The sequence below is a fragment of the Chamaea fasciata genome, unplaced genomic scaffold (assembly GCF_029207755.1).
Source record: "Chamaea fasciata isolate MVZ Bird 193981 ecotype frontalis unplaced genomic scaffold, bChaFas1.0.hap1 SCAF_21, whole genome shotgun sequence".
Classification (NCBI taxonomy): Eukaryota; Metazoa; Chordata; class Aves; order Passeriformes; family Sylviidae; genus Chamaea; species Chamaea fasciata.
This window is the reverse complement of record NW_027094106.1, coordinates 4,082,132-4,100,609: the sequence shown is the minus strand read 5'-3', so window position 1 is coordinate 4,100,609 and position 18,478 is coordinate 4,082,132. Positions and strand designations below refer to the sequence as shown.

General features: G+C 49.1%; 1 protein-coding gene across 3 annotated transcripts in view; it reads right to left on the bottom strand.

Moving 5' to 3' along the window:
- Window positions 1-3,584: 3,584 nt before the first annotated feature.
- The window catches only part of CAMKK1 (calcium/calmodulin dependent protein kinase kinase 1), a 94,546-nt gene continuing 79,652 nt past the window's right edge, over window positions 3,585-18,478 (bottom strand). For 2 of the 3 annotated variants that reach the window (XM_066201858.1, XM_066201859.1), the window contains exons 14-16: window positions 17,457-17,585; window positions 16,522-16,625; window positions 3,585-8,382 (exon numbers count right to left, since the gene is read on the bottom strand). In XM_066201858.1, coding sequence (XP_066057955.1) covers window positions 8,310-8,382; window positions 16,522-16,625; window positions 17,457-17,585 — 306 coding nt within the window. In that variant the 3' untranslated portion in view covers window positions 3,585-8,309. Of the gene's footprint in view, window positions 8,383-16,517; window positions 16,626-17,456; window positions 17,586-18,478 lie in introns of all 3 variants that reach the window. The other variant, XM_066201860.1, reaches the window with a different exon arrangement.

Here is an 18,478-nt window from a genome sequence, read left to right as displayed (position 1 = left end):
TTCAGCCCGCCTTGACTTAGACACTGAATTAATGGTGTAATTAGCAGCCGTTAATAAACCCACACCTGGCAAAATGCCGGGGAGGGGAGGAGGGGGTTACCATATCCCTCCTCGTTAAAAGCATTAATTACAGGCAGGAAATGCTGGTGGCAGCCACAAGCTTTCATTGCTTCACCTCAAGCTGGTGGTGGGTCAGCTCCTGCCTTTGCAGTCCCATGGTGGCTCAGGGCTCCCATCCCTGTCCACATCCCACAGCAAGGCTGAAGGGACCAACAGGGCAGGGAAAAAAGATACTTTTTCATTCTGATAATGAAAACACCCTGTTGTGGCAAGAAAATTTCTTCCACAAGGATTTTTGCCGGCACAAACTGAGCAAGAGCATCCCCCACCATTAAAACAACCCTGTGGAAACTCCAAATCAAAAGTAATAGAGATGGACGGAGAGAGAGTCAGGCACTGTGAGTTATTCCAGCTGGTGAGTGCAGCAGCTCTTCCCTAATGTGTTTGCACATCACACTCCATAAAATGGGATGGGAGTGAACATTCCAAGTCCTCACTGGGATTTCCGGAGAGCTGCCCCGGTGCTGCCTCCCCTGCACCCCAGCCCTGACAATAAAATAAATGGGGCACGGAAAATGGGCATTCAGCTCCCATTAGTGGCAAAACATTGATTTACTCAAGCAAAGAAACCCAGTCAGGGCTCGGCTGCTGATGGCTCCTGGCCGTGTTTGCTGGACGTCCCTGGAAATTGCTTTAGAAAAGAACATGGTAAATGACTTTTTCCTACTCAAGGAGGAGAAAATGGAAAACCTGTAAATGTTTGGCAACAAAGGAATCACTTTCACATACGAGATTAATTTTTTCCTCCTAATTAAACCATAGGAGAGAGGGAATGTGATTTAAAAGGTTCTGCTGGAGGGAGGCCTTGGAGACAGCTGTGCTTGTTGTGGAGCAGCACGGACAACAATAAAGGGTGAAGATTGTGATTCTCCTTTGCTGGGGACTGGAAAGACTAGGTCCCTCACACAGTTCTGCGTGGCTTTGGCTGCTTCCCTGGCTGTTCATCCTGCCCTGCATCCATCTCACCCCTGCTGCAGTTGGGTTTGGGTTGGAAGGGACCTTAAAGATCCTCTATTCCCTGCCATGAGCAGAGACACCTTTTACTAGGCTAGGTTGAGACAAAATCATTGTAGGAATTTAATTTCAACTTGAAGAGGAATAAAAATAAAACAAACCAAGCAAACAAACTAGAAAAATAACATTGAGGCGAGATGGAGCCTTTGGAGGTCAATCCACTGGATGGCCCCTGCCAGGTGATGCTCCAAAACTGAACACTTTGAATCCAGTGGTCTCACAGCTATGACCCCTCTGCTTGGTGTCTTTGTAGCTCTGATTAATTTTGTCCCCTGCCCACACCACCTTCCTGGACATCCATGCCTCCCAGTGCTGTGCTACTGGGGATTCCATTAATGCTGATTTCCCTGTAGAAAGAAAACTCTTCTGCTGCTTTGTCTGCTTATCCCTCCTAGGCTCTTTATTACTCCCACTTACACAACTCAGAATATTATTCCCTCCTGTCACCTTAATTTCTAATAATTAGTATTTGGTGTAACACTACAGCAGACATCAGCTCTTAATGAATATTATAATAAGCACTAAATTATAATTTACTGCTCTAGAAATCCATTTTGATACATAGCTCACTTACAAGAAAATTAGGGGGAACCACTTTTAAGCCATTTACCTGGATGGATCCAACCCCAAATTGAGTCCCCAGCGAGATCCTAAGTGAACATGAGCTCCAGGGGCATTTACTGGCCTGGGACATGTTGGGGCTGGATGTGCCGTGGTGGCAGTGACATGGCCTCACCAGGACACTGCATTCCCAGGGAACCAGCAATTATCTGCTTCCAGTATTTTTACTCCCAGACAAAATGCTGGGGTATGAATCCATCTGAAGTGGGCAACAGCATTAATTCAGGAAGAGTGTCTGTGCAGTAAGGAACCCTTGATGTCCCCATTTCCAACCTCAGCCTCTGCCATCCCTCTTGTGGAGCTGTTTTCCTTCCTTCTGTGGTGGTGGTTGCCAGGAATTTATTTATTCATCAATTAACAGGTAGGTTTGGCATAAGCAGCTATTGGGGCCCGTTGTGTGTTTGAGCAGAACACAGAGTCCCAGAATGGTTGGGAGGGATTTTAAGCCCATCCAGTCCCACCCCCTGCCACAGGCAGGGACAACTTCCACAATCCCAGGCTGCTCCAAGCCCCATCCAACCTGGCCTTGGACACTGCCAGGGATGGGGCAGCCAGAGCTGCTCTGGGCAACACGTGCCAAACCACTCGAGGAGCTGGATGATGTTCCGGCAGCCAGAGCCCACCTTCTCCACGAGCACAATCTCCAGGGGAACACGGGCGCCGTCGGGCTGTGAGGACAAGACAATGCCTCCAGCAGGCCCGATGCTGCCCTGTGGCTGCGCTGCCGCAGTGCCCCTTTGGGCAGCAGCCTCCCTGGTGCTTGGGATTCCTCCCGAAGCACGGGATGCTCCTCGGGAGCGGTGCTCGGCATCCCCGGGCCCGCCACGCTCGGCCTCGCACGCTGAGCTCCTTACCCTGCCCGCCGCGGCGCGCTCTGTGCCGCTGGCCCCGCTCACTCTCCAGCTCGTCCCGCTGCAGGACGCCCTCCCGGGCCACGCACCTGGTGGCCACCTGCAAGCCATCGAGACGGGGGCTGAGCTCCAGCCCCGCCGCTGTCTGCAGAGCCCCGGCCCGGCCGTGCCGCTCGCCGGCCCCACGGCTGCAGGGCGGCGGCAGGCCAGAGCAGCGTGGCCCGCCGTGGCCCGGCCCGCTCCGCTCGTGGGCACTGGGGGGTTCGGGGCGCAGGGCTGATGGCTCGCTCTTGGCCGCAGGGCAAAAGAAGCAGCTGCAGGAGCTGTACGAGCTGGGCCCGCAGCTGGGAAGGGTGGCTTCGGCACCGTTTGTGCGGGGACCCGCCTGTCTGATGGGCGCCCGGTAAGTGGCCGGGACGGGCGGGCACGGGACAAGGGGCAGCGGCGGGACGGGGCAGGGCTGGCGCTCAGCCCTTGTCCGGGTTTAGGCAGATGCCTTCACCTTTTTAAATTTTTTGTTTTTCTGCAATATGAAAATGAGAGAAGCTTGGTGCCTCTGGCTTCCTCCCCTGGAGGAAGATGCCTGGAGTAGGGCAGGCTCAGCCAGTCCTGCCCCATGGCACCAGCTGAGCGCCCAGGAGTTGCCGGGGTTTCCACAACTGTGCTGAGTGAGCTCTAACCCAGGCCAGCCCCTCTGCAAAGGAAATTGCACTTTTCTTTGAAAGCAAATGGAATGAAGGCAAGACAATTTCACCAGCCCCATTACAGCAAGAGGCTGGAATAGCTGGGGATGTGTCACCTGAGCATGACAGACCCCTGAGCTTCTTCATCCAGGAAAACCCAGCATGGACAGGGCGATGAAAGGAATCCCTCCAAGCCCCTGTGCCACAGCTACAAGCACAGAGAGGGGTGGAGCAGCAGACAACACCCAAGAGCCAGCAGCCAGTGCTGCCTTAGGAACTGCACTTACACCCAGGCTCATCTCTGTGGAATTTATTGTCATTTTCTCATCAGTTCTACAGTACAAAAGCATGCAAAAAATAGCCTCTCTCTTCATGGTACATATTTACAGTGCAACAGCCACGTGCTGTCACAGTACTGAGTGCATTTACATCATGCTTGAATCATAGCAGAGCACATACAGGGGCAGAGGTTCAACTTCAAGTGCAACAAGAGACTGAAATACCAACTGAACAGGCCTAGAAATTTGAAAGAGCAGCAAAATTACAGCACAGAGGATCTGCATTGTACCCTCAAGAGTTGCAATTCATGTTTTCTTGAATTTACACCATTTTTTGGAGCACTTTGATTGATGGCTTGTGGATACTGACGGAGGGTCTGGGCTCTGCCAGCAGCAGCTCTGAGCATACATGGCTTTTCTTCAGGAAGGGAAGGAGCAAGGCAGGGACTGATGAGCTGCTTTCCTTCCCTCATCTCATGGAAGGCTGCATTCAGAGCAACAAGGTCATGGCATAATCCAAGTTAATTCAGCCTGGGAGGGACTCGAGCTGAGCATGGACTGCTGTAGGAGGATCTGGGCCAGAAAGGAATGCTTTGCACTGCTTTGCTCAGCGAACTCCACTACAAATGTGTCCTGCTAAAGCAGAGAAGTTTGGCACCTCATCCAAGTTCTATTTCCACACAAAGCCTCCACTCTGCTTTCCAGTCTCCCTGCTGCACACCAGAGGTGCTCGGGCTCTCAGTGGCACCCCACAGCACAACCCTGCTGCCTTGGGGAATTTACTGAGATATCCCTGGCCCTGGGGGAGCCTGGGACAAAGGCCCTTGGCTGGTGGGACAAAACTCACGGGGTTTTTGGGCAAGATGGGAGGGAAAGCACTGAGCTGGGAAAGCTCCCAGCCACACACTACAAATGGAGGAATTCTCCCATGGCAGTGCTGCCAAGGGCTTCAGGACACAGTTGTGCTGAAGGAACACAAAATTTCTCCCAGCAGCTTCTCCTTGCAAGTCTGGCAATAAATAAAGGATGAAATCGCACCCTGGAAGTTATTTTATCGAGCCACTGTTTGTTTTGCATGGAGCAGCTACACTGTCCCTTGTCAGGCTCCCTCTGGTTACACAAAGTCAGCTTTCCCACCAGCAGCCCTGATGCTGAAAACCTCATCTGTTTGTGTGACATTCATAGCAGCACATTCCTGCCCAAAGGGTTAAAAACATGGACTGTGCATTCCTCAGTGCATGACAGCAGAGACTTGACCATTATTTTTGCTTAGCACTACCCCCCTAAACCAAAGACCTAGAGCCATTAATTGAGCAAGAAAAAGAAATCCACCTCCTGAAGATCAAAGAGATGTGCTGTTCCCCCAGATGAGAAATTTCTTTCAAGAAAAACATCCTCAACCTTGAAGAGTCTGGAAAACTTGACGAGATGCAATGGTGCTGGGGGAAAGAGGAGCCCTCCTGGTGACTCTGAGCCCAGCTAACAGAGGCCAGAGCATCCCAGTGCTCCAGGAACAGCAGAGGTGAGGATTTGGAGGGGAAAAACACAGAGCACACACCAAAGCACGAGTGTGCCACACCTGCCCTGCTCACTGCCATGCAGAACTCACACTGAACCTCCTCCACTCCATCACAGAGAGGAGCAGGCAAATATTTACCCATCCAGCTAAAGAGAATGATTTTACTCAAGAGCTAAAAGCGCTGCCTTGCCAGGGATGTTTATTCTCAAACAAATCCCCTCTCTTCAGTCTCTTCCTTTCTTCAGAGTGTTGCTCTGAGCTGCTCTAACATGCACATAAACAAGCAAGGATTTCATTGCAGATGAGTGAGTAGAGCCTATTTTTGCCTATCTGAGCGTTTCTCCTGCTGCCAGGGCACATTTTTCATCTCATTTCATGCAAGTTTTCAGGCTGCTGTTTGTGACATGATTGGGGTGATTTCTGGGGTATAAAGGAAAGACTGTTGGCAGATTTGCTGAAGAAGCAAGGTGTGACACGAGCTCAGAGCTCAGCTGTACAACTCGAGGGGTTGGTTCTTGGACCTGTGGGAACAGCTCCAGAAGGATTTCTCTTAGCTGAAAGGGCAAATATTTCAAAGTAGATTTTGAGATAATCATAAAAAACATCCATTCCTCTCCAAAACCGAAGTGACGATTTAGGCACCACTAGAGGAACATGATATGGAGCTCATTTGTGACTTACCAGTTGTTTGGTTGCATTAATTGAGGCTGAGAACAGCCTTCCTGCAGCCTTGCCCCACCAGCCTCCACTCCTTGGGCATCACTAAAATAAGCCCAACTGCCTGGGTTAGCAAATTATTCCTGCCACAGATTAAAAATACAATAACTAACTCCACGTTTGCATTCTTAGAGCTCTTTGAGCACAACCCAGGTATTGCTTAGACTGCAGATGTCCCACAGGGATGAGGATTACCAGAACTCCCTTTTCTGCCTGCGGTAGGGCATGTTCCTGAGATGTGTCCTCGTTCCAAGGTCACTCCCTGGCCCTGTCCTGGGGACACCAGCTGGAGAAAGTTTTTTCCACAAACTGGAGGACAGTTTGCCCAGCTCGGCCCTTGGTGTGCAGCGGGAGCTGGATCCATAGCACAGATCAGTTTGGATCCAGAGATATTTGTCCCTTCCACAGGCAGTGGTTCCACCTGGACAATCTCTCCCATTTGCAGAATCCCCTGTGCTCTCAGACTTTTCACTCCCTCCCTCTGGGTACTTAAATCTTCATTACAAGGCAGCAGGATCCAAGCAGAAGGTCTGGTGTCCCAGGCTGGGGGAAGGATCAGGGCATCCTCCTGGCGCAGGACCAGGCTCCTCAGAGGATGCTGAGCTCACAGCTGGTGCAGACACACTAGGCAGGATTTAGCACCTGGAAGCAGCAGTGCAGAGCTCAGGCCCACAGCAGTAACCTTTACAGGATCCAACACCATTGCCAGCTTTCAACATTAAAGGTCTCCATTAAATAGAGAAGCTGCGATGTTATTTCCCATTTTGCCAATATTTACAGGTGAGATGCAAGGAAGAGCCCAGGCTGGTGACTGCTGGGCATCCCACTGAGGTGGCTGAGGATGAGTGAGGGGAGGTGACAGGCTGGGGACAGACAAAAGGCACCAGCAGCAAAGCCCAGCTATAAAATGTTGGGAACCATCAAATTGGATTGCAGCAAACAGAACAGGAACACCAGGATATACCAGTCACTATTAACATGTGTCCCCCTGCACAAAAAATGAGGGAACAAAGTCCCGAGTCCTCAGGATTAACCTAAAAAACAGACACTAAGATGATTATGCAGGAACCAAATGCAATCATGTCCTTTCTTTAAATGCTATAAAATAAAATTCCAATCCCACTGGCTTCCCAGGGGCATCTTCAGACCCCATAAGGCTCAAGGGAAAATAATGACATATATTTTGACAGATGGATGTCACTGGTTTTTATTCTCTGAATGGAAGAGTGAAATTCCTGATTATCCACACAGTCTGTACAGTCAACAGCCACCGAAATGGCTGTGTTTGCCTTTTTGTATTTGCCTTTTTGTATTTGCCTTTTTAAGTGCAGTCTCTTACCAGCTGTCCAACTGTTGAGGTGAAGCTTCTAACCCCAAGTTTAGAAGCAATCTATGGATAAAATAGCAGCATCAGCAAATGCATAAAAATCAGAGTCTTAAAATTAAAAATTAAAGCCTTAAAAAAAATGAAAAGATCAAGTTGTGAACTTGTGCTCTGTAGCTTTCTAAAAACCCTTCACCAACATTTTCCATCCTAGGAACCTGTCCCAGTTTGGGTCATTTTCTGGAAACGAAAGTTTAAAAGCATCAGGTGCACAAGAGATGAGTGAAGAGAAGGAAACGAAATAAAACAAAGCCCAAACCTGCCACTCTTTTCAGCTGGAGAACATGGTCCATGGGTGCAGGACTCGGTACAGCTGATGGGGTCTTTGGGAATTCCCATTCATTCCCAGCTCTCTGGGAAGAGCAGCCCTGGCAGATGTCCCTGGAGCACTAAGCTGTTCTGTGTAGCAGCATATCCCCATGCTCCAGAGCTCTGTGACATTCCAAGGCTCATTGCACATACAGGGAATCTCCTCTGCTTTACAGCACTGCCCTGACTAAAGCCATGGCTGGGGGCAGGACTGACACTGGAAAACTGAGGGATAACAGGAAAAGGGAAGAAAGGCATAGGGAGGGACAGTGTTCGCTCCAACAGCAAGATCTCATCCTCATTTAGCTGATAACCAAAGACATTTTGCCATCAACTTCAGACCAGGAGCAGAACTCCTGATGTACACAAGGGCTTTCTTTACCTGTGCATTAAATAAAACAGTCACCCTCCGATACAAAGCCTGTCTGTAATGCCGATATTTTTTTTCCTGATGCTTGAAGTAGAAAATGCAAAAACACAAGGAAAAACTGTCTGGGGGAAAAGGACCCTTGAGACAAACAAACCCCCATTCCTTGGCCGAGAGCCCCAACAGAGCCCCGAGGTGAAGCACGAGTGGAGAGCAAGGCACACACGGAGGAGCCGCGGACGCCTCGCCCAAGGAACGCGGCCGCGCTGCCCCCGGGCTCGCTCTGCTCCTCGGCGCTGCTCTGATCCTCCAGCCTGCCTTCCTGGCTTGGTCCGTTTCTGGTGGGGTTAGTCTGGTTCTGGTGCTGCTGTGCAGGCCCCGGGCTGGGTGATGAGGGCAGATGTGACAGCACGAAGGGCACGGCCAGCCCGCGGCAGCCGCCGGCCTCAGGACGCAGCCTCGTCTTCGCACACGTCGGGCAGCTCCGGGTCCCTGGCTGCTTCTCTGCTCCCTTGTGTTCTACACGGGTGGCAAGGAAACAAAGACATTGTGTAGGCACAGAGCAAGGCAGGGGGTGCTTCTTCCAACCCAGGTCAGCAATATCAACAGGGAATAGCAATCAACCAGCCTGTTGTGCTGGTACCACGTAAACACCTCAGCAATATCCCAGCACGATGCTCTGCAGTGATGTGCAGCTTGTGCCTGGACACCTACTCGGCCTCTTGTGCTAATGCACCCCACACCCCCAGCAGGTGCTTCCAAATAGGGAGTTTTAGTTTACCTCTAGACATTTGAGGAAGTTTAACCTCCTGGCAGTGGTTGGCTCAGCGCCAGCACAAGAGCATAGATTGGGCTCTGAGAGCGTAACTCAAATCCTCTACCTCTCCCTCTCGGCAGCAGGCCAGGTTGTCCCCCCTAGAACATTCAGTATTTAGGGAGCACAAAAGAAGAAAAAAAGGCTTTTTGGAGTGTTTCTAGCAGGGTGCCGTAGGTTTTTCCCAGACACCTGTGCACCGCTTATCTTTTGTTTTCTGTAATGTTTGTTATTTTGATATTTCTCTTTATTAAACCTTTTGCTGTACAAAACATCTCTGAAGAGCAGTCTCACTAATTGATTTTGGCCACATCTCTGCAAAGGCTGGACCCTCAGAGACTGATACATTTACATGTGGTTTATTACACTCTGGCCATGTGCTAACCTGTATCAGCCTCTGCTCCCAAAAATGGAGCTCTCCACTTCCCTGAATGCCCTACTCCACGAGGAGGTATCTGGTCTAGTGGAAAGTCTTGCAGACCAGCAGCATGGTTTCAAAATTATCTAGTTTGCATTTGGAGAGTTCTGACTTGCTCTCCTTTAATCTGATTTTTTAATAAAGATCAGAGTGATGGGTTGATCCCACAACTGCTTCTGCAACTGCAAAAATAAATGTTTCTGCCAGAACCCAGTTTGTCCTACTCAAAAACTCTGTGATTTCTGTTTCTGTCAGTTTTCCTAGTCCCCAAAACAGCAGTCCCCAAAACCTAAGAGCAGCAGTCCCAGAATCTCAGCCAAGGTTACTTACTTGCTTTGCACATACACCACAATAACTCCAGCCTTTTTCTCCTACTCCTAACTTTTGATGTTTTCTCTTGTAGAAGGCTTGAGCTGTACTGCACTTCAGGGCATCCTTGAGGAGCAACACCTCCACCCAGCCCGGCTACCCCCAGACAGCATGTGACTGTCACTGTGACTGGGTGGAGAAAAGGGGACACCTCCAGGTGCCACCCCCAGCAGAAACCCATTGCAGGCAGATGACTTCACCTAAAACACCCATTTCTCCATCGTAAAGATATCCACACCACAAAGGAGGTGATCTTCTCCAAGCAATTGTGTCTCCCAGGTGTCCAGCCTCACTCACACCAGTCTGGCTGTACCACAGAATCATGGAATGGTTTGGGTTGGAAGGAGACCTTGAGGATCATCCTGCTCCACCCCCTGCCATGGGCAGGGACACATTCCACTATCCCAGGTTGCTCCAAGCCCTGTCCAACCTGGCCTTGGGCATTTCTAGGGATGGGGCAGCCACAGCTTCTCTGAGCACCTTGTGCCCAGTGCATTCTGCAGAACCTGCACGGACAAGCCAGCTTGGCAGTGCAGTGTCAGTGCTGTTGCATGTGCCTGGAGCACACCGTGTTTGGGGGGAGTGGGCTGAGGGTTCCAGGGGTGTTTCCTGGCTAGGAACAGCACACAGGGCTAACCCAATTTTTGAAGAAACCAGAAATGATCAAAAATCATGTTCCCTTTTCCCTCTACTTCAGCAAAGCCCTGCAGTAAACCTGACCTTGAACCTATGAAACATTTCCCTGCAGGGAAGGCTGAGGAACAGCCCTGTCATTCCACATCAGTGCCTGTCATCCCCCTCTTCAAATGATTGATCACCTCATTTTGCAGCAGAGCCTCTGTTCTCTGGCAGCTCAGCACAGCCCGGCTCCCTGTGTGCCACATCCGGCTGATCCTGCTCCTGTCAGGGGTGTCTTCAATGCTGTCCCACCACTCTGAGCAGCCTCTCCCTCTCCAAACCCCTCAGTGTCAGGGTGAGGGGACCCTCCTGGTGGCCGAAAAGCTGGGGCTGCCTGTGAAGCAGCAGAGCTCCTGTACCAGAGCTCCATGTCAGCACAGGAGCCAGGCTCGTGCTGTGAGGCCTGAGGCTGGATGGGAATCTCCAGTAAGTAACTCCTGGTAACAAATAAGACTCTGTTTCTCCTACATTTTTTACGCCACAGAGAAGCAAAGCCTGGTTTGTGCAATTACCCAGGAGAGTACACCCACAGCTGCTGTGGGGGGATCACAGCCACTGGGGATCCACACGAGTTTCGTGTCCAGCAAGGACTGAGCCTCCCCACACTGCCCTCCCAAATGCAGGAGCACGGGACAAGGATGGTGTGGGACAACCTCCGCAGCACGAGCACACAGCCCTAGCAAGTGTTTAATTCCTTCACTGAGTCCCCATTCAATGCAATAACCTGCCCTCGTGCAGGCTGCTGAAGTCCCTTCCTCCCGATGGAAAACGCAGCAGCAGGAGGCAGTGGCACCAGCCGTCCCCGCCGGCGCCACATCAGTCCCCACTCGCCTCTGCCTGCCTGCTCCAGGCTATTTTTGGAGAATCTCTGCAAGTCCTTCCTCACCCAGAGCAGGCAACATCCTGGCTCTGGCTCATCCATTTGTCTCAGAGCAATAAACCAGGCTAGGCCGAGTCTCCAAAGTGCTGGAGCTGCTCCCAAAGGGATTTAGAGATGGGTGGATGTTTCCCAGTCTCTCAGCCCAGATCCTCCCAGCCTGGCTGCAGGCTGTCCTGCCTGGCCACTGGATCCTAGGCCTTCCCAATGAGGTGTCTGTGGGCAGCTCATCATGGTTTGCATTAATGTTATTTTGTTATTTAACAGAATTAACTGGACCAACACTTCCTAGAGGGGTCTGTGCAAGTGGTTGGAGAAGTGACCTTGTTTTGATGAGGTCCTGGCTGGGGTGAAGTGGTCAGTTGGAGCAATCAATTTTGGTCTGCCCAGAGCCCTCCCAGTGCTGCACCAGAGGCAGAACCACAGGGGAGTGGTGGTGCATCTGGAGCAGAGATGGCTCCAGCCCTTTCTTTTGCATAACCACTAAATAATAAACTCAAATTACAAAGCTCAGCCTATCCCAAATTCTGTAGCGTTTCCCTCTGCAAACGTGGGGCTGAGCACCAGTTCCTGCTAAAACCCAACTGGTTTTTTTCACCCCTCCCTCCCTAAAAGCAGCTGAAACGCCAAAGAATCACAAATAGAAATACTAATTTAAAGAATACAGAAACATTAGTGTCACACACACAGAATGACTGCAGTAAAACTGCTCCTACAGGAAGGAAGGATGGAGCCAAGTGCTCTCACTACCACACAAACCAAACAGGCTGAGGAGGGGACACAGGTTTCTACAGCACCTGGGGAAACACGGACACGGAATTACCTTAAAGATGGATGCAAATATACAGATGTGTTTAAGAGGAATCTGTCCCTGAGAACAAAACAATGAGACAAAGGAAGAAAGTGATCATGGAGACAATGGCAGCAGGTGAAGGAGCTTGTATTTCTAGAATGCAGAGTGGAATGGGGATGGAACATCAGCCACATTCACCTGAAGGACAGATGGGGACAGGCACTGGTAGCACTCACACACACCCACTCCAGCCCCTACCACTGCTGAAAGCTCCAGATGGCTTCCACACACTGCTGATGTCCAGCTGTGCTTCCCTGGGCCACGTCCTTTGGCACCTCTGGGCTTTTGTGTCCTATCAGCACCGTGTGCAATGGGGCAGAGCCCCAGGAGCACTGGGCCCCTCACTGCTGATGGTGGATCATCCCAGAGGAAATCCTGTGCTACCCTGTGAGGATACCTACCTGCATGTGGGGCATGGCTCTTCCCACAGGACATGCAGTTCTCTCTTTGGGAGAAGCTGTGTCTGCTTGGAGATCTGGGCCAGCCACTTTTTTTACCTCCTTTTCCCCCTTGGCTTCCTTGTGCCTAAACCTACATGGATAAAATGGCCCTAAGGGCAGTGAGATCCCTTCTGGTCTCTTTTTGGGAAGGCTGGAAGCAGGGTAGGCTTTTAAAATACCAACTGATCTCCCATAGAGGAGCTGACAACCTCATTTCATCAATAGTATTAGCAGCCATAATGGGAAAGTAAATAGTGTCTGTCAAAACACAGCAATTAATTTGATAGGTTGTAGTTGCAATAAATGAGAGCAATAAAATGTGGCGAAGCCAGTGCTGACTCAATTAGGAGAAATGTGGAGCAGGCAGAAGAAATGCAGCTAACACTGCTACCAGAAATCCAGAACTTAGCTGTGAATGCTGAACTGGGCTTAAAAAATACCCAGGAGCTGGAAAATTAGAAAAGATCAGTTGCTTCTGCAGCCACCATTAATGATGGGCTTGAACCTGGCCACGGTCTGCAGGATCTGTAGGAGTCCCTGAATCACTGCCTCTCCTGGGAGCTCCTGCATGAAAGGCAGGATCCAGTGACACGTGGCCACTGCCCAGCTGACAGGGTGAGGTGACAGCTGGCAGCACTCACACCATTCTAGGTGTGCAAAACAAGGACTGCTAAATGAGGCATCTTCATTTTAGTTCCCTTCCGCCTGCTGAGTGTGTCTGCACTGAACATCTGCCTTTTAAACTGCTCAGTGCTGATAAACAGAGCAATAAATAACAGCCAGGAGAGGACTCACTTCTTCCAGGTCTAAAAGAGTCCTAAAAAAATCTTTCTCTCCTCCCAGTATTAACTTAAGAACTGTTTCATATCAGTGGTGCCTTAGTGGTGTCCTCTAAAGGCATCAAGGCTACACCAGGAGAGCCCTGCTGCTACCACACACATCTGCACAGAGCATTTCCAGGAACAGAGCCCAGCACTCTGTGTAGGTAATGCAGGGAGAAATTAAAAAAGGATTCAGCCACATGATTTAGTTTCCTCCTCTCCAGATCCCAAAGAGTGAGCCTGAAGGACAGCTCCATTTTAAGAGTCATCAATTAGGCATCAAATGCCAGAAAGCCTCTGGTACCAGAGCTCAGCTCAGCTGCCAGAGGATTTCCTGCAGGGTATATCCTCAGAAATGGCACAGATGTAAGATGCTTGAAGCAGCAGTGAGTGGGGCTCTGGCAATTTCACATGCAGCCTAATTAAATAAATTGAATGTGGAACTGGAGTATTCTAATTGCTTTCCTTTTTTCTTCCGTAGAAACACAACAGATTTCCTACCTACAACTTGGAGGAGATGCAATATTACAAAAGCTGACTTATGTCCCTCTAAAGACACTGCCACAGGGGAGAGGGAGCTCTGTGGAGGAGAGCTTGGGAATATGTGGCTCATTTTTTCTCTCAGCTCCTCCAGGGCAGCCACATGTCCAGAGCACAGTGATGGCTGCAGGCACTGCTTTTCTGGCACGTCCCAATTTTGGGGTCCCCAGTCCAGCTACAAGGGTGATGGACATGAAGAAACTCCACAGAGTCTTATTACAGCAATATTATCTGCTCCTGCAAGATCCTAAAACTGTAAATCCAGAAATCCAGACTCACTTGAAACTTATTTTAACACAGCTCTATTCATAACATTGGCACTTTATATGCGTAGCAAGGGTGTTTTTTCTTGGGAACAACCAATCTGAATTAAGAAGTGGATGAGATTGGTGTCTACTCTGTTTGCCCCTGAGGAAATAACACTGTCATCAAGAGATAATTCACTGAACAATGAATATTTCCCAGTTAGCCATGGTTCACTTGAAATTAACGTCATTAGATCCAACACATCTATTTAAATTTGAAGTTATTTTCATTAGATTCAGTCAGTAAAGCATTTTCCCAAGTTTGAAATAATAATAATCCATATGCCTTAAAAGGAGCATCCCTGCTGTAGTGTTTAATATACAACACCATTTTTTGGAGAGACTTGGCAAGTATCTTTCTTTTAAACAACAGTTTCGAGATGGGTTCTCAAAGCTCCAGTTGTGCATGAAATAATTTAGGATTAAGTCAATTGTTACTGCCAAAAATTGGCACTGATGGCACGAGACTGAGCAATTAAACACAGGGATTAGTGCAGTGGAGAACCGGCACATTCACATGGATTTTGGGTATTTCTAAGTGCTCAGACAGCTGGACAGAGGCCAGCCCAGCAGAGCTGCAGCTCCATCCCTGGCCTGGCATGGTTTTGTAAACTAAGGGCACCAGACACGGCAGCACAACAGTGGAAATTACACACTTCCTTAAAAAATAAACCTTTTAGTCTGTACAAGGAGCCTGAAAACACACAGGACTAGAATGAGCTGAGACAGGGAAAGATGCTGGGTTCCAATGAACTGAGAAAAATCTGACTAGCAACTTTAAAAAGGAGACAAAAGTGGAGGCTTACAGTTCATCTTGAAGGCCTAAGAATATTTTTTAAAGGACAAGACATTGATAATGTAGCTGATCAGAAGTTTCACAGCTACCTGAGACCAAATGAACTTTGTTTTTTTCTGAGCAGATACTAAAGGACCCAGCTCCAGGCAGAAACCAGCATCAAGGGTCAAGGAGTTCTCCCATCATCTGGGTGAGTTTTCAAGCATCCCAAATGAAGGCAGAAGGGAAGAGATCCCTTTTGGAAACAGGCTCAGGGTGACCACCCTGAAATATCAGTTCAGGCAGGGTTTGAAAAGAAATTCTGCCCTGCTCCAAGTTACCTGTCTGGGACAGTGGGAAGAATAAAATACATTTTTCTTCAAATTTAGTAAATGTTTCCCCATTTCAGAGCAATGAAATACAGTGCCCAAGAATGATAGTGAAGATCTGGGTAGAGACATGTGTCCAATTAGCAATAACTAATTTGGAAGGCATTGAGGGAAGAGAAACAAATCAGGGCAAATCCCTTGAGCTAAGATGGGAAAGGAGCTGTGAGTGCCACACTCCAAATGTGTCCCTCAGCAGCACTCAGGAACAGGGTGTTTAAATGCCAAACTGGTGTCTGGCCATGGACACCAAAGTCTTCACTAAAGTCTCCCATACACAGCTGGGGACTTAGAACATTATCATCCTTAATTGAGCTGAGCCCTTAAATCCCCACACACCTGTGAGAGGCAGAGAGAGGCTCCTCTAATTGTGCTGTCAATGGTGCAGTGAGACTCAGCACACCCTCGTGGGAGCCTGCTAGGAGTGGTACTGGGATTCTGGGTGGAAAAGAATCATTTTGGGACAACACAGCTTCGTTGTCAGCCACAGCCTTATAGATCCTGTGGGGTGAGGACTTTATTTATATAAAAATAATTGTTCCAGACCAGGATACTGGTCCAGCTGTTATTTACTGGACTGATGGTGCAGAATCCTGGCTCTGAAGGGAATCAGTGACAAAAATGAGGGAGAAAGAGTAAGAACCAAGTAAAGGACAGAAGAATTCTCTCCCCATCCCTGTATACACCATCATGGTTAAAAACTGTTGATGAATCTATTAGTCATCAAGATCTCTATTCCCTTTTTAATCCCAATATAATAATTTATATCCAACCTCCAAAGTATCCCCCTGCAATGTGTTCCACTATTTCATGAACTGGCAAAAAACTGTGAAATAATACTGTATGTGTTCTCAAGTGAAAAAGCAATTTCAAAGTGTTCTCTTTCATCTGACATAATGTCTCTGCCCAGACTTGGGACCCAGACCACAAGTCAAATCCCATCATCTCATTCTGAGTTAAAAAACCTACATAAACTGCTCATTTGGTACCATTTCTGTTGTCTCTAGAAAGAAGAATTAAACCCTCCAATATATATCCAAACTAGACCCTAATTAAACCTATTTTACTTCACCAATCTCTAATGGATCTTTGATCACAGCATTATAAACTAACAGGTGAAAAAACAGACTCAAGTTTAGCACCTTACATGTGTTTAGGCCAAACCCATCTTACAGAGAGAACTGCATCTGTAGAAGAGTTTTCAGGCTACAGTAGTACACTGTATTTCAATCTGAGAGGACCTGAGGTAGATTTTATCTCCAGTGTTTGATGCAGAAGGGAGTTTTGTCTTTAAATACTTCATAGAAGATTTGTAAACTGCTTCCCCCACACACCTTGGCCCTGCTCGTGCTGCAGAGCCAGGTGTGACTGTAGGTACCTACATCAGCAGGTTCCCTGGAGCAGACATGGATCTCTCCTCCCGCCTCGTCTGGACCTCAAAGGGATTCCCAAAGGAGCGTTTCCTCAGCATGGCCTTCACTAGGATCTTTGAGGAAGAGAACAGACCAGTGAGAACAGCAGGACTGACTCCTGGAAGCGAGTTCAAAGGAGTAACAACAGCCTCTTTAATAATTCAGCTGACATTTTACAGCACTACAGCAAAGAGCACGAAGCAAAGGGACGCACAGAAGAGCTCCTTGAGAGAGTCAGGCTGCTGCAGTGCTCAGACACAAGAAGTTCACAGTGGGTCAAAAGGCCAAGATTTCATGCCAGGAACACACGTGTCCCCCTGTGGTAATGCACCCCACACCCCCAGCAGGTGCTTCCAAATAGGGAAAGAATTTCAGTTTACCTTTAGACATTTTAGGATGTTTAACTGGAAGGTTCTGTGTTTCTCTGACAGTGATTGGCTCAATGCCAAGAGAGAAGCATCTATTGAACCTTTTTGCTGTTCTTCAAATCCTGCATCTGCTTACTGGCAGCAGGCCAGGTTGTCCCTCCTAAAACATTCAGTATTTAGGAAGGAGCCCATAGAAAGTAAAGGGCTTTTTGGGGTGTTTCTAGCAAGGTGTCAGAGGTTTTCTTAGACACTTGCATGCAGCTTTTCTTTTGCTTTTTGTAATGTTTGTTATTTTGATATTTTTCACTTATTAAACCTTTTGCTTTACAAAACACCTCCGAAGAGCAGTCTTGCTCAAATTATTTTAAGCCAATCTGCAAGGGCTGGACCCTCAGAGACTGATACATTTACAGGTGGTTTATAAGACTCTGGCCACATGTTAAGCTGTATCATCCCCTCTCTCCAAACCTCCTCCATCAGCTGAAGGCTTCAGCACAGCCCCCCCCGCTCAGAGGACGAGTTGGATTTCCTACTTACCACGGCTGGCAGGCTGGGGATGGTCTTCACAGAGTTCTTGACCTCCTCCTCGGTGACCTCCACCACGGAGCAGTGCTCCTCCTCCAGCGGCAGCGGCTCCGCGCCGCCCCTGCTCAGCCACGGGTGCACCTGCAGGGGACACACAGCTCAGGGCTGGGGCAGAAACGGGGCACAGGGCTCACTGCAGGGGCAGCTGTCAGCACTGCCCCATCTCCCACTGCCAGAGGTGGCTTTTAACCAGCTCCCTTGGAAATGGCTGCAGTCTGGCTCGGTGCTGTCACAGCTGCTGCCACCAACCTGCACCATGGCACCCTCTGAATCAAGTTTGAAACACTTTGAAAACCTGAGTTATCTGAAGTATTTTCATTTTTTTGTCTTGCATGCAGCAGAGCAAAGTCCCATTTTCTTGCTGCCTCTCATGGGATGGTTTCTTGGGTGTGAACAGGAAGAAAGCCCTGTCTGAGGGCATGGGCTGAGCACAGAGCCCAGCCTGACACATCCTCTGTCAGCATCCAAGGCCAGTCCCCAAGCACAGCAGCATCTTCTGTGCACATCCAGGGACAAGGGCCAGCACTCAGCTCTGCTCTTCTACCCACAGGTCTTACAGTGTGCCTGCAAGAGCTGTCAAGTGGAATCCCATAAATACAGCTCCAAACCTGGCTCTGGCCTCCTGGGCATGGAGGGAAGGGATGTCAGGATTTTTTCCTGAAGCTCAGTGTTTCTACTCTTAGCTTTGGTGGTAATACTGGTGTTGGCCTGGGACAAAGCAAAGCAGATCATGCTGATGGATCTCTATGGAAATCCTGAGCTCCTCCAGCAGGTCTAAAGCCTTGGTGAGGGGTGACAGGAGGACAGCAGCCCACGCAAACCCAGAATGAAACCACACCTGTGAAGCATTGTGCTCTTCCAGGCCTGTTCATTCTTTCTATTATTAAACATCTCCCAAATTATGGTGATAGAAACAAATGGGCTGCCTTGAGGCCACTGGCCACAAAAGGACCAAAGGAGGAACACACATCCAG